At 43.2% G+C, this 16,736-nt stretch overlaps 1 protein-coding gene across 1 annotated transcript; it reads right to left on the bottom strand.

The window, feature by feature from the left end:
• Positions 1–225: 225 nt before the first annotated feature.
• LOC127044241 (olfactory receptor 52E2-like) lies at positions 226–1,243 on the bottom strand. Its single transcript, XM_050938827.1, has one exon. It carries the CDS (start codon positions 1,162–1,164, stop codon positions 226–228), a length of 939 nt encoding a protein of 312 aa, XP_050794784.1. The 5' UTR covers positions 1,165–1,243.
• Between the last annotated feature and the right edge of the window lie 15,493 nt (positions 1,244–16,736).

Below are 16,736 nucleotides of genomic sequence, written 5' to 3'. Positions count from 1 at the left end.
ACTACCCCACGGGAACTGGCTAGCAAAAGGGTGTCAGGCCCCACTCCTATTCCATTTACCCAGGGACCTGCCTGCAGTGATAAAATGTTAGGTGTGAGGGACTTCTCAGGCTGTGAACTTCCACAATGCTGAGCTCAGCCAAACTGGCACAGAGCACCCTTCATTAACAAGGAGATGTAGTTTCTTCTCTTGTCATGCAGGTTTTAAGTCAGTGTCCCCCACCGATCAGCTTCTGCTGGTGTATTTGCTCACTTTGTCACGAAGCTCTTTGGTTTTGACCCCATAAATGATAGGGTTGAGCATGGGGGGGACAAGAGAGTTGAGATTAGCTAAGATGATATGGACATGGGGAGCAATGTCCTGACCAAACCGGTGTGTCATAGAGGTGAAGAGAAAGGGAGTATAAGACATCAGCATTACACAGATATGGGCTGTGCAGGTGTTGAGGGCTTTCTGGTGGGCTGTCTTGGAGGAGATTCTGAGGACAGCCCTGATGGTCAGACCATAGGACAGGACAATGAGTGTCAGGTCTGACTCGATGACTATGAATGCTACCACTAAACCATAAATTCCATCAAATGTGGTGTTTCCACATGACATCTTCACCACAGCCATATGGTCACAGTATGTATGGGGGATAATATGGTTGGCACAGAATGGCTGCCTGGTCAGGAGCAAGGGTTGGGGTAGAATGAAGAGAACAGCTCTTATCAGACCCATTAGCCCTAGCTTAGCTATTCGTACATTAGTTAGGATGATGGCAAATCTCAGAGGGTTACATATGGCAATGTAGCAATCAAAGGCCATTGTTGCGAGGATGGCTGAGTGCATAGTGGTAGCCACATGAAGAAAGAACATCTGGGTGAGGCAGCCGCACACAGTAATGCCTTTCAAATTGAACCAAAATATACACAGTGCCTTTGGCACAATGCAGGTAGATGTACCAATGTCTGTGAGCACCAGCATGCAGATGAGCAGGTACATCGGCTTGTGCAGGGTCTGCTCTTTGCCGACAACAAACAGAACTGTGACATTTCCAAACAGGCTGATAATGTAGAATGTAGAGAAAGCGATGGAAATCCAGATGTGGACAATTTCCAGGCCATCGATTCCAGTTAGCATGAAGGTTGAAGGGTCAGAGAGGGTGAGGTTGAGAGCTGCCATGAGATGGTTGATGCATCAGTTGGGCTAAAAAATGCTCAAGTTGCCTCTGAGAGAGAGAAGCAAATCAAGGGAGTTTATACAGTTTATAGTAATTAGTAGGGTAAATATTCTACAGTTATTATCCGTCTAGAAAAGAGGGACAGTAGTGAGGTGGTAAGATTTACGGATGGCACCAGATTATTTTGGTCATAGTCAAGTCCAGAAAAGTCCTCAGAGGGAGCTAACCAAGCCAGGTGACTGGGTAGCATGATGGTAGAGAAACTTCGATGTCAATAAGAGCAATGTGTTTGCACATTGGAGGAAAATGCCTGAAGTCCTCAAACACCTGGGAAGGTTCTAATTTAAATGTATGACAGGGACTTGGACATCATGGTACACAGCTCTGAGAAACCTTTCTCACAGAGCAAGCATAGATAGAGACTAAGCAAAACATCCTCCTCAGGACTCCTCTTTGTAGTACTGGTCACTCTTCTAACAAAGCATGTTGCATACTAAATCAGTTCAGGCAAGGGCAATGAGAATTGTAACCAGCCTGAGGAAACTCTCATATGGAGAGAGGTTGAAAAGACTAGGATTATTATCTTATAAAGGTGATGAAAAAGAGGGGACATGCGAAAAGTCTGTAAAATACTGACTCATGGAGAGTAGACTGAGAATGTGTTCTCCCTGTCTCATAACACAAGATCAAGAGGATATTCTATTAAATTGAAACATGTCATATTCAAAACAGATAAAAAAAGAATGCTTTTTTTCATTAAAGACTAACTAGACTGAGGCACTCGTTGCCACAAGTGGTAGTTGAGGCCGTGAGCTAAGTAAGAATCAGGAAGGATTTGGACATTTACGTGAGAATTCACAGAATCATAGAATATCAGGGTTGGAAGGGACCTCAGGAGGTCATCTAGTCAAACCCCGTGCTCAAAGTGGACCAATTCCCAACTAAATCATCCCAGTCAGGGATTTGTCAAGCCTGACCTTAAAAATCTCTAAGGAAGGAGATTCCACCGCTCCCTAGGTAATCCATTCCAGTGCTTTACCACTCTCTGAGAGAAAAAGGTTTTCTTAATATCCAACCTAAACCTCCCCCACTGCAACTTGAGACCATTACTCCTTGTTCTGTCATGGGGTATCACTGAGAAAAGTCTAGATACATTCTCTTTGGAACCCCCTTTCAGGTAGTTGAAAGCAGCTATCAAATCCTCCCTCATCTTTCTCTTCTGCAGACTAAACAATCCCACTTCCCTCAACTTCTCTTCATAAGTCATGTGCTCCAGCCTCCTAATCATTTTTGTTGCCCTCCACTGGACTCTTTCCAATTTTTCCACATCCTTCTTGTAGTGTGGGGCCCGAAACTGGACACAGTACTCCAGATAAGGCCTCACCAATGTCGACTAGAGGGGAATCATCACGTCCCTCGATCTACTGGCAATGTCTCTACTTATACAGCCCAAAATGTCATTAGCCTTCTTGGCAACAAGGGCACACTGTCGACTCATATCCAGCTTCTCGTCCACTGTAACCCCTAGCTCCTTTTCTGTAGAACTGCTTCCCAGCCATTCGGTCCCTAGTCTGTAACACTGCATGGGAATCTTCTTTCCTAAGGGCAGGACTTTGCACTTGTCCTTGTTGAACCTCATCAGGAATCGAGACTCTCCAGTTACAATAGTTACAGGTAAATACATATTTTGGACAGCCTAGATGCCAAAGTGTTTCAGAGCACAAGCCAATCTCAAGCTGTCAGGCAACAAGCTACAGACAGTCAGGTCACGCCCTTCCCCGGCTCCCATGCGTCTACTGTTGAGTTTCTTACACCTTCTTTTGCAGCACCTGTGGCTGTACCTGTAAAGAAAGTACACTGAACCTGATGGAGCATAGGTCTGATCCACGATGCAATTCCTGTGTTGGAAAGGAGCCCTTTTTCCTCCATGGAAACAGACATAATCATACTGTGCTCAGTCTTTGTGCTCAACAGATGGGCACAAAGGGCACAAGGGTCTTGGTCTTTAGGGCCACAGGCCTGCACCTCTGTTACTTCCTTTTTTTCTTTTGGTGAGACACTTTTTGCAGATACCCAGCTTTGTCTGAGGCATAAGTACAGGCGTTAACTGACACATGTCAACAACTCAGCTGCTAACCCTTCTCATGCCTCAATATCGGTGAAGTTTCCAGATGACACAAAAAATGGAGGATTGTAAATAATGAAGAGGACAGTTCAGAGCAATCTGGATTGATTGGTAAACTGAGTCAAAGCAGACAACGTGTGTTCTAATACAGCTGCGCAGATATCTTCGTCTAGGAACAAAGAATGTAGACAATGCTGACATGAGGGGGGACTCTTATGGGAAGCGAATGACTCTGAACAAGATTTGGGGAAGTGAAGGAATAATTAACTAAACACGAGCTCCCTGTTTGACTCTAAGTCAAAAAGAGCCAATGTGATCCTGGGAATCTCAACGATATGTAGAGTAGTTATTTTACCTCTATATTTGCCACTAGTGTGTCTGCTGTTGGTCCTTTGTCCAGTTCTGATATTCACAACTATAGATGGATGTTGATATATTGTTGTATATGTTGTACAGAGAAAAGTCACAATAATTATTAAAAGTTTAGAAAAACTGCCTTTTAGTGATAGGCTCAAAGAACTCAATGTATTTAGTTTAACAAAGATGGTTCAGGGGTGAATTGATAACTGTCGATAGTACCTAAACTGGGAACAAAACTTTAATAAGCTTTTCAGCATAGCATAGTATGATTCAATGGCTGTCAATTGAAGTTAAAGCAGTTATGACTGGAAATAAGGCATACATTGTTTAAATGGTGAGAATAACTATTGGAACAATTTACCACGGTTCTTGGCGGATTTTCCCTCTCAGAGAATTTTTAAATTGGGGTTGGATGTTTCTCTAGAAAATCTGCTTTAGTAACAATTTTGGGGAAAATTTTCTGGCTTGTACTCCACAGAAATTCAGACCAGATAATCACAATTGTCCTTGGAATCTACAAACATGTCCCCAGGAGTCAGGAGGACTCATTTTGCCTGCAAGCTTGTGCCTGAGTTTACTGAAGCTATTTTTTTCTCTTCTGATCATGTTTAATTTAATCCTATGAGGAGAAGTTCTCATGTGACTATGGTGCCTTGAAAACGCAATACTAGGTGTGTATAACGAGACTGAAGGATCCCATGAGGCACTGCATGGATGAACATTTTAGGTCAGAAAAAAAATGACTTCAGCCCATGAAATCTAGTACAGTCCTTGCCATTAATGACTGGCTAGAATATGGTCCCAGAGCATCCTGGGTTTAACGTCTGTGTTCCAGGGGCCCACTGTTTCAATCAGCTACCAGTGATTCTTTCACGGGCCATCTGTATTTATCTAGGCTCTCATGTATCCTGGAGTTAACCCACTAAAATTATATAATGTGCATACTTCTCAGATTCCAAATTGTTCCTGTGTACCCATACACCACGTGGAGTGTATGTGTATAATGAGAGAAGTCACATAGGTGCCTCCCTTGGCATCTTCCACTTGTGAGATTTCTCACCAGTGAGACACAGTCCCTGATTACCCCCCAGCCAAGGGAGGAGGAGTGATGAGAGGCACAGTAAGAGCGGTGAGGAGCATGGGTAGATCAGATGTTGAGGGAGCCAGGATTGACTGGGGAGCATGGAGAAGACACTGGTGACCAACTAGCTTTTGGAATCGGAGCAGCCTGGGATGGGGAAGGAGAGCGCGGATAAAGGATCAGAGGATGATGGGAAATTGAAGCAGCTAAGGAGCAAAGTGTGATTGGATCCTCCTACAGTTCAACCTTGAACTGGCGTATCGCTGAGGCCTCTGACCCACCACCCCTGGCTTCATCTCTCAGTGTGCTGCTGGGAGAAGCTGCAGACAAACTTCCGGTCCTACTCCTTCTCCAGCATTCACAGAGACAGGGACACACCCAGCTGCAGTTACATTCAGGCTCTCTGATCAGCCACTATATGAACCAACAATAGAGAGGCTACAGCCAAAATAACAACCAAGCTATCTAGGCTAGGACCCCAGAGCTGGACTGTCCTGCCCTGGTCCAGACTCTGACCAGTATGAATTTGTTACCTGGTTCATCACTCCCCCAATGTGGGGAGACAATGCACATTTGTGGTAACCAAGCTGAGATTTTTGCCCCAGACTCTTCACTTAAACGGATACTGGGTTTAGATTAAAACATAAAACAAGTATGTTAACTACAACGGATAGAATACAAGTGATTTTAAAGGATGTCAAACAGATCAAAGAAGATGACCTAGAAAATCAGGAAAAGGCAAACTAAGTTTAACACACTACTTAGGTTGATTATGAATTAGCAGTTTCTCACAAACCATCTGGCAGATTCTCACAGCACAAGCTACATTTGATTTGCAGCTTGGGTTTCTGAGGTTTCCATACACAGACAAGAAATCTCTTTAGCCTGGGTAAAGCACGTTCCCCAATTCAGTCTTTGTTCCTCAGGTGTTTCGAGGAATCTTCTTGTGTGAGGAGTGAAGAACCACCAATGATATTGTTAGACGGCTTATTCCTTCACCCTCTCACTTCCCTGGTCCTTCTCGCATGAACAGGGAGCAGCAATACCCGAAGTCCCAAGGTGCAAACAAATCTATGTTTATTGGGGTGAACTTCCAGCAAGCAATAATTTCAATTTCTTTCCTCAGTGTCCCCCTTCCCAGGTCTGACTCAAACATGATTCCAATTTCCCTCCTGCCCTTACTTCCTGATTGACTGCAGACTATATAATAAAACTTGAGTTCTGCTTAACTATACCTTAACCAATCATTTTACTGAAATTTAATCAACCAATTTTAATGCAGAGTAACATGATTATCTAAGTAATTTATCCCACTACCTTAATTATTTTACACCCAACAAAATTAATGATACAACAGACAGAAACAATCACAGAACTGGACAGAGATTATACAGACCAAAAATAGGGAAGTGGAGACTACAGTGACAGAACAACACAGAAATGAGGATTTTACACCCCAGCTATTCATAAGTGAGATCTTGCTGGACAGGATGCTATCAAACTAAGTTTTCTTTAAATCTTCTAAGATCTTCCCCTTCTCTGGAGGTGATAGATCACATCCCATTTCTAACAGCCCCAGATTGCCTGATTTCAATGTGACTAGTTTGGGAATGTGAGGATGTGACCGTTCACTTCCCAGCTTATGGCTGCCTCTGCTGCTTAGCCAAAGGCCTTAGTCTAAGAACAGGGCCTTGGGGTATCATCATGAGAGAAGGGCTATAAACAGGCAGGCAGTAATTTTATTTCTTTCCATTATACCCCTGTAACTAGCTAAATAATAAACATACACATAAATTCTTAAAGGATAGGCGTTTACAGACAGGCCTGAATAGCTATATCCTAACAGATGTCACTCCCACACTTATATAGCTTTACATATGGTGAGAAACCTTTGTTTGAAAACTTGGTTCCCAGACCAGTTTGTGGGAAAATACAGACTTCCCAAGATGGAGACGAGATTTATATGGCCTGGTCACAAGCCCTTGTAGAGTCCTAGTGTCCATTATTTAAAGGCTGCTGCAGTGTTCTCAGGAAGCCTGAGATGAGTTTTTCCTCAGGCCAATTGTTTTACCCACTAGCTCATAGCCCTCAATAGGCCCTTCCCAACCAGCTCTTTAGACCGAAAGCTTCTTGCCAAGTGGGTGTTCTCCAGGCAGAACTGTATTTCAAATACAGATACATAGACAATATTCAGCTGGGGACTGACTGGCTAAGCAGCAAGTCTGCAAAAAGGACCAGGGGATCACAGTGGACAAGAAGCTGGATATGAGTCGGCAGTGTTCCCTTTTTTCCCAAGAAGGCTAATGACATATTGGGTTGAATTAGTAGGTACACTGCCAGCAGATCGAGGGAAGTGATTATTCTCCTCTATTCGGCACTGGTGAGGCCATATCTGGAGTATTGCATCCAGTTTTGGTCCCCCCATTATAGGAAGAATTTGGAAAATTAGAGAAAGTCCAGCAGAGGGCAACAAAAATGATCAAGGGGCTTTGGCAGAAGACTTTTGAGGAGAGGCTGAGGGAACTGGGTTTGTTTAGTTTGCAGAAGAGAAGAGTGAGGGGGAATATGATAGCAGCCTTCAATTACCTGAAGGGGAATCCCAATGAAGAGGGAGCTTGGCTGTTCTCAGTGGTGGCAGATGACAGAACAAGGAGTGATGGTCTTAAGCTGCAGTGTGGGAGGTCTAGGCTGGATATTAGGAAAAACTATTACACTACCAAGGTGGTGAAGCACTGGAATGGGTTGCCTATGGAGGTGGTGGAATCTCCTTCCTTAGAGGTTTTTAAGACCCGGCTTGACAAAGTTTTAGCTGGGATGATTGAATTGGTGTTGGCGTTGGTCCTGCTTAGGTCTCTTCCTATCCTAATCTTCCGTGATTCTATGATTCATAATTTCAGACACAATAATGAAACGTATACAAATAGGATAATCATATTCAGAAAATTGTAACTCTTCATATGACATTTTACATGACCCATCTTGAATTAAATATATCAAATTTTATGCTATAATTATATCAAAATAACATCACTATGAAGAATATAGGGTGCAGTGTCCCACAAAGATCAACGGTTCTTTCCACCACTGACATGCCTGAAGTTACATAAGAACAACAACTGTTAGAAACAAACCTGAGTAAAGGTTGGGAACCCAGGCTGCAGGTTTGTGGCTTGGCAGAGCAAAGTAACCCTGAGATGCCCCTAAACACACTTGGGGCTGGACCAACTATCATAAACCTTATCCCAGATTTGGACCTTAGCGTCCAAAATATGGGGGTTAGCATGAAAACCTCCAAGCTTAGTTACCAGCTTGGACCTGGTACTTGCTGCCACCACCCAAAAAATTAGAGTGTTTTGGGGCACTCTGGTCCCCCTGAAAAACCTTCCCTGGGGACCCCAAGACCCAAATCCCTTGAGTCTCACAACAAAGGGAAATAATCCTTTTTCCCTTCCCCCCTCCAGGTGCTCCTGGAGAGATACACAGACACAAGCTCTGTGAATTCAAACAGAGTGACTCCCCCTCTCCGTTCCCAGTCTTGGAAACAAAAGCACTTTCCTCTTCACCCAGAGGGAATGCAAAATCAGGCTAGCAAATCCAACACACACAGATCTCCCCCTGATTTCTTCCTCCCACCAATTCCCTGGTGAGTACAGACTCAATTTCCCTGAAATTTCCCAGAAAAGAAAACTCCAACAGGTCTTAAAAGAAAGCTTTATATAAAAAGAAAGAAAAAATACATACAAATGGTCTCTCTGTATTAAGGTGACAAAATACAGGGTGAATTGCTTAAAAGAATATTGAATAAACAGCCTTATTCAAAAAGAATACAAATCAAAGCACTCCAGCACTTATATTCATGCAAATACCAAAGAAAAGAAACCATCTAACTTACTATCTGATCTCTTTGTCCTTACACTTAGAAACAGAAGACTAGAAAGCAGAAACTACTTCTCCAAAGCTCAGAGAAAGCAGGCAGACAGAAAACAAAAACCTCAGACACAAAATTCCCTCCACCCAAAGTTGAAAAAATCCGGTTTCCTGATTGGTCCTCTGGTCAGGTGCTTCAGGTGAAAGAGACATTAACCCTTAGCTATCTGTTTATGACACCAACAATCACAAAGAAAAAATTTATGTCAGTGCTGCTGCTCTCCTGTCCCTGTAAACCCTGCTCCCCACCCCCGTAATCTTCAGTGCTCCCTGCCTGTCTGTGAATATGCTGCTTCCCACTGCCATGATTCCCAACTCTGTGTGCTGGTCACTGTACATCCCCTTCCTGTCCTCACTGCCCCGAGTGCCACCTGGTTCTCTGTGTACACCTCCCTTCATGCAACCAGAACCCTCAGCACTAGCTGCCTATCCGTGTCAAGCTCTTCCTCAAAATGACTCGAAGCATTAATGCATTGCACCCTGTTAGAAACCCAGACACCCCTTCCTGAGGCTGCTTTTTGTGTGTTGTCAATTGCTGACGTTACCATGAGTCTGTGGTGGGGTTGCTCATGAGAGGAGGGATGGTGCGGATGGGGGATGGCATTAGAGACAATCTGCTACAGTGTTGTCCACATTATGCTACTGCCTGAGACACTCCCCTGCCCCAGGAGGCCTCATTTCATTTCATTGGTCTGGTCTTTGGGCTGGATGTCCATTCCCTCTTTCACCCAATTTGAGGTCTGCACACTAATGTGATCTGGATATTGTGATACTGCATGTTTCTCTCCCTACCCACCACCCACCACACACACACTGTGTGTTCCTGGACCTCCCCTAGGGAGATTTCCAACACTGTTTGGTTTCCTCTAAGCCAGAATCATGCTTTTCTTTTTAGTGCCTTTTGGTACTTCCCATCCACTCCAGAACCAGAGATGCCGGGGCACAGAGAGCGCAGACTCCTCTCCCCTGTCAAAAAAACTGTTTTCCTCATTAGTCTGACCCTGTAAGCTTGTGAGTTTGAGATTTCAGCAACTGTCCTGTCAGTTCTTCTTTGCTCCAAAGGAGTTTATCTGTCCTTTGGGACAACTGCTTTTGAAGTCACCAGAGGCTCATGGCTGGTGTAAATCTGTCCATTTATTTAAAAGCCTTCATGTGGATTTAGGGTGAACTCCTATCTGTGTTGGGAGTTTTGCCATTGATCTCAGTGGGACCAGATTCACCCTTAATGTTAAACTTTTGGCTCCAGGAGGTGAAAATCATGGCTTTGGGTTGTGCTATAGAGAGCGCTATTCTCTTAGGGTGCTGAAAGAGTCTGAAGGAATCCCCCATTTTATGCATTCTGAGACTCGGCATGAAAGATTGGGATTTCAAAGCATGTGGGCCCTAATTGTGCACTCAGGGAGGTCCGTGTCAGTTTGGAGTCATGCAATGAAGGCAAAATGAGAGAGCATAATCTGGCCAGTGTGCAACACATTTTTGTTGTGAACCCTCTGGTAACACAGATACCCACTGCAGAGGCTTTGGCTGCACTTCCAAATAGGGCAGTGAAGTTGCTGAATTGAAAAACTTGAGCAAACCAAGGGAAAAACCACACCACCCCGCAAAAGGAAGCTACTGAAACAGATAGAAGGAGATAGTAAGAGGTAGGGAACTGATCTTAAGAACTAATATTTGTCTAATCTGTGTCCATAACATCTGTTGTTCCAATTTTACCAGGTAAATCCCTTGGTGTTTCTGACAACAGTAAACAGTTCAAATCTCTGTGCTGGTGAATCTTGCCCAAGTGATTCTTGACTTTCCCCCTGGAACTGTTCCCGAGCCCTTAGCACAAACGTTATTTCAGAAACAGGCAACTCACCGAAATCCCGCTCAGCAGAGAGAGGAAATCGCCTTACTGCAACAAGGAGGCAGAGCCCTGAGTATCAGTGTACGAATCTAACACAACTTTAACTCGGTGTGCTGAACAGCAATCTTTATGATTCTCCAGCACAGTCCCTCGAGACTCGCAGGTTGGCCTGGACTCCTAGACAATTCCCTTGGCTCCATTAGCAGTGGGAAGAGCAGAAAACAGACCTTGGAGAATTTCAGCCTGAGAGGTTCCCTTGGGAGTGAAGAGATGATTCTCCGATAACAGGGGATAAGACTGAGTCTCACAGACTTGATAGCGTGGTTCAGTATAACTAAAACCCCAGAGGGAAAAGGAAGAGCCAAGTTTTAGACATATTCATTCATATCAACACTCCCATGCTGCTGCGCATTGTCATAGAATCTGAGCATCTCCCCCTCATCCTCACGGCTGCTCCTAGGACTGCCTGGGACTGGGCAGTGTAGTAGAGAGAGAGCCTGAAGCACTTGGCATGGTGTCAAATCTGAGGCTTGAGCCAGAGGCTGTGAACCAAAGGCAGGCCAGGTGTTAAAGCCGATACTCACAAGTTCAGTGCTCAGTACAGGAACTTGTGAAAGTTGTTGCTAGTGTACTTAGATATTTCCCTAAATATGTTCTAGCTACTGCAGATCCATCCCACTAGCCAAATCTCTCCCTCCTCTCCTTCACCCCACATCCTCCAAGGCCCATTGACCACCAGGTGCCTGCACCCCCTGCCCCCAAAACCTCACCACTTATGGAGTGCCTCTGTCTCTGTATGAGCAAGTTTCAATTTGATTGAAAGGGCCCTCACATATTTACTGTGCAGTCCATCAGTGCTGTCTGGATCACAGGTTAGCCCTGCATTTACTCTTTTAGCTATATCCAGTGAGTGGGATGAAAACTTGCCATTACATTCACCTAGCAGTGTGACCAACACAGGAAAATACAAAAACAATGAGGAAACTAGTGGCACCTTAAAGACTAACAGGTTTAATTGGGGCATAAGCTTTCATGGGAAAAAACCCCACCTCTTAGAATAAGTGGATTTTTTACATATGAAAGCGTATGCCTGTCCGAGTATATCTGTACAGACTAACATGGCTACCCCTCTGACACAGGAAAATACATCCGTCTGTCTCATTTTTCTTTTGCACTCTCATTTTTAACTGGCTGATATTTGCATTGCCCAAGTGTGCTTGTAATAACTGAGCAGGTAAGAAAGGCTGTTGTTTTCCCAGATCGTTTCTGAGCGTACCCTTCCTCTGTGCCAGGGGTAACAGGGCCGTCCTGCAGCTCACAGAACTTTCGGGCTTCCTCCCAAAGAACATCCCACTCTCTGCTGAGTCACATACTCTCTAACACTTTGACAATCCCCTGCCATACACTGCAGGTCTGAAAAGGTGTAGTGTCTAGAATCTGCAGAGCTTTGCGTGCTGGGTGATACATACCAAGAACATGGTAAAAGCACACACAACAATCTATTTTCTGCCCATTCTGCAATAAACTGAATGTTTCAATCAGTCTTCGGTAGGGAGGCACTGACAGTCCCCACAAGCTACTGAGAAGTGCTCTCAGGGAGTTTTTACAGCAGATGTATTTTTGCATCGGTATGCCCATCTCCTTTCCCTTACAGTAAACACTTCCAGTTTCATTCCAAGCTTCTGCTGGCCCTCTAAGTAAGCATGGTGTGTGCCAGACTGTGAAAAGAAGGGAAACAAGCCATCCAAAAGTATAAAAGACTCCAAAAGGATTCAACACTCATTTGAAAGCCCAGGAAGGCACACTTGGGAATGACTTCCGGTGGGGTACCCTCAAGTCCTTTCATGTCCCTCTCTGGGCAAGATCTGAGAAGAAAAACAAAGGAAATCAGCTATTGCCAACAGTAATTAAACAACAGGTGCACAAACCTCTTAAGACACAAAAATCCAATTTAGTTCTTAAAAAAGGTACTTTTCATTAAAAATTCAAAGGAAGAAAGTATATCTGCGAACTTAGGCTATTGCTAGATATAAAAAGAGTAACTTCAAAGGTTAAGTATCAAGGATAGTTTCTCAAGGTCCATTTTAAAGATTACAAGCAAACAAAAGCACCTGGGATTAGCCCAGAGAAGTCCACAATCCATAAAGAAATAAAATAAATAAAACTAATTACGTCTTCCTAGACATTTCCTGATCTACTTACATATCTGAGTTTTTAATTGAGTCGCTTCTAGGTACAATCCTGATGACTTTTTCATACTTGGCCCCAAGCTTCTTACAACATGGTTCTGCCCTGTCTCCTCATTCCTTAGTAAGAACCACAGACAGAAAAAAGGGGAGTCTTCTTTCAATTTAAAAAGTTCTAACGTTCCCATTGGTTCTCCTGGCCAGGTGCCCACTCACTTCTTTTAACCTTTTACAGGTAAAGCAAGTAGAGAACAGCGCCTAAGAGGGATTTCATAGCTAACTGCATCTTGAAGCCTGCTTTCCACTTAACCCTTAACTATGTGGTGTTCTATTTTATTAATTCATAGTGGTTGAGTGCACATCATATAACTGCAATTGGCTTGATCACATTCTGAAGTACACACTCCTCAAATCCAGGGTAAAACGGTCCAGTTCTCAAAAACATACTGTTTTACCACTGTCACCAACAAACTCTAGTAGAATGTCTGTCATAAACAGATAGCTAAGGGTTAATGTCTCTTTCACCTGGAAAGGAGCAACCTGAAACACCTGACCAGAGGACCAATCAGGAAACAAGACTTTTTCAAATCTGAGTGGAGGGAAGTTTTGGGTGTGAGTTCTTTGTTTTTTGTCTTGTGTCTGTGCCCTCTCGGCTATGAGAGTGATCTTTCTGTCTCCTGCCTTTCTAATCTTCTGTTTCCAAGTTGTAAGTACAAAGATAGTAAGACAATAAGGTTTATATTGTTTTCTTTTGTATTTACATGTGTGTAGTTGCTGGAATGTGTTAAATTGTATTCATTTTGGATAAGGCTGTTTATTCATTTTTTTCTTTTAAGCAAATGACCCTGTATTTGTCACCTTAATACAGAGAGACCATTTTTATGTCCTTTTCTTTCTTTTTATATAAAGCTTTCTTTTAAAGACCTGTTGGAGTTTTTCTTTAGTGGGGACTCCAGGGAATTGATTCTGCAGCTCACCAGAGAATTGGTGGGAGGAAGAAGTCAGGGGGAAAATCTCTTTGTGTTAGATTTACTAGACTGACTTTGCATACCCTCTGGGTGAGGGAGGAGGAAAGAGATTAGCTATCTCAGTACTTGTGTTTCCAGGACTGGAAACAGGGAGGGTGGAGTCCCTCTGTTTAGATTCACGGAGCTTGCTTCTGTATATCTCTCCAGGAACCCAGGGAGGGAACACCTGGAAGGGAGGAGGGGGAAGGGAAATGGTTTATTCCCCTTTGTTGTGAGACTAAAGGAATCTAAGTCTGGGGGTCCCCCAGGGAAGGTTTTGGGGAGACCACAGTGAGCTAGGCACTGTATAAATCCCTGGCTGGTGGCAGCGTTATCAGGTCCAAGCTGTTAACTAAACTTGGAGGTTTTCATGCTAACACCCATATTTTGGACGCTAAGGTCCAGATCTGGGAAAAAATGTTATGAAATGGTGGCACAGCGGTGTGGATAGATAGAAGAATCCAGAAGCCAGTAGAAATATTATTTTCTTTTTATCTGCTAGGGCTTTTAAGCAGAGAGAAACAGTTTGGTTTTAAAAGGAACCAGAGAGAATTTTTTTTCTGCTCTCTCTTGCAGTTTTTGGCTTGCATATTAAGCAAGGAACCATTAAGGAACTATTAAGGGTTTTTTGTGAGACAATAGCACTCCCATTGAGAGTCAAGTATCCAGCACAATACACATGCAAATGAAGTGGTTTTTCTGGTTTATGTTACATTTAAAAGATTAGCTAGAGGAAGAAAGGGAAAAAGGCACTGTTGCTAGGCAGACCCCAGGAGACAACAGAGCCGGCAGTTCAGACAAAAAACACTGGAGGGCACCCCAACACAAGAAAGCAGGAACCATGCCTTCCAAGACAAAAATGGAGGCCGAAGCACAAATCAGAGTCGCAGAGCACAAGCGGGATATGGAAAAAAAATACAGGAACTAGAAATAAAACAAAAAGAGATGGAGCTGAGAGAAAGAGAAAGAGAGGCATCCTACAAAAGAGAGCAAGCAGCCAAAGATGCAGACCACCAAAAACAGCTGGAACTCCAGAGGGAAGCCCACCGGCAGGCCCTGGAATTAGAAAAGGCTAAGCATACTCCAGCCAATCCTAACAACCCTTCTCCGATTATGGTTTCACATTCCCAAAAATTTCCCAACTACAAGGCAGGTGATGACACTGAGGCCTTCTTAGAAAATTTTAAAAGAGCCTGTCTTACTGAAATCGAGGTAAATTAGGTCTACTGCATTTCCTTTATCTAAATAATCTGTCACCTTCTCAAAGAAGGAGATCAGATTGGTTTGGTACGATCTACTTTTAGTAAAACCATGTTGTAATTTGTCCCAATTACCATTGACCTCAATGTCCTTAACTACTTTCTCCTTGAAAATTTTTTCCAAGACCTTACATACTACAGATGTCAAACTAACAGTCCTATAGTTACTCGGATCACTTTTTTTCTCTTTCTTAAAGATAAGAACTATGTTAGCAATTCTCCAGTCGTACGGTACAACCCTTGAGTTTACTGATTCATTAAAAATTCTCACTAATGGGCTTGCAATTTCATGTGCCAGTTCCTTTAATATTCTTGGATGAAGATTGTCTGGGCCCTCTGATTCTGTTCCATTAAGCTGTTCAAGTTTGGCTTCTACCTCAGATATGGTAATATCCACCTCCATATCCTCATTCCCATTTGTCATCCTTCCCTTATCCCTAAGCTCCTCATTAGCCTTATTAAAGACTGAGGCAAAGTACTTATTTAGATACTGGGCCATGCCTAGGTTATCCTTAACCTCCATTCCATCCTCAGTGTTTAGCGGTCCCACTTCTTCTTTCTTTGTTTTCTTCTTATTTATATGGCTATAGAACCTTTTACTATTGGTTTTAATTCCCTTTGCAAGGTCCAACTCTACTTCGATTTTAGCCTTTCTCACTTTATCCCTACATGTTTTGACCTCACTAAAGTAGCTTTCCTTGCTAATCCCACCCTTCTTCCATCCTTGTAGGCTTTATGCTTTTTCTTAATCACCTCTCTGAGATGCTTGCTCACCCAGCTTGGTCTAAAACTCCTGCCTATGGTTTTTTTCGGCTTTCTTGGGATGCAGGCTTCCAATAGTTTCTGCAGCTGCGACTTAAAGTAATTCCAGGCCTCCTCCGCATTTAGATCCACAAGTTCTTCAGTCCAATCCACTTCCCTAACTAATTTCCTTAATTCTTTAAAGTTAGCCCTTGAGAAGTCAAAAACCCTAGTCCCAGATCTATTTTTGTTTATCCTTCCATCTACTTTGAACTGAATTAGCTCATGATCACTCGAACCAAGGTTGTCCCCTACAACCATTTGTTCTATGAGGTCCTCACTACTCACCAAAACCAAATCTAAAATGGCATCCCCTCTTGTAACCTATCATTTAAATCAGCTTTTGTACCAAATGACTGGAGGATAGCTAATGTGACGCCAATTTTTAAAAAGGCTCCAGAGGTGACCCTGGCAACTACAGGCCAGTAAGCCTCACTTCAGTACTGGGTAAATTGGTTGAAACTATCATAAAGAACAAAATTGTCAGACATATAGATGAACATAATTTGTTGGGAAATAGTCAACATGGTTTTTGTAAAGGGAAATCATGCCTTTCCAGTCTACTAGAATTCTCTGAGGGAGTCAACAAGCATGCAGACAAAGGAGATGCAGTAGATATAGTGTATTTAGATTTTAAGAAAGCCTTTGACAGGGTCCCTCACCAAAGTCTCTTAAGCAAAATAAGCAGTCACAAGATAAGAGAGAAGGTTCTCTCATGGACTAGTAACTGGTTAAAAGATAGGAAATAAAGAGTAGGGATAAATGGTCAGTTTTCAGAATGGAGAGAGGTAAATGGTGGTGTCCCCCAGGGATCTGTACTGGGCCCAGACGGAGTTAATATATTCATAAATGATCTGGAAAAAGGGGTAAAGAGTGAGGTGCAAAATATGCAGATGATATAAAACTACTAAAGATAGTTAAGTCACAGGCAGATTGCGAAGAGCTACAAAAGGATCTCACAAAACTGAGTGATGGGGCAACA

The sequence above is a fragment of the Gopherus flavomarginatus genome, chromosome 1 (assembly GCF_025201925.1).
Source record: "Gopherus flavomarginatus isolate rGopFla2 chromosome 1, rGopFla2.mat.asm, whole genome shotgun sequence".
Lineage (NCBI taxonomy): Eukaryota > Metazoa > Chordata > Testudines > Testudinidae > Gopherus > Gopherus flavomarginatus.
The sequence above is the reverse complement of the archived record's forward strand: the minus strand, read 5'-3'. Positions and strand labels throughout refer to the sequence as shown.

Bases quoted from the DNA above. Each gene is read 5' to 3' on its own strand.
- LOC127044241 (XM_050938827.1), bottom strand. From the start codon at position 1,164: ATGGCAGCTCTCAACCTCACCCTCTCTGACCCTTCAACCTTCATGCTA.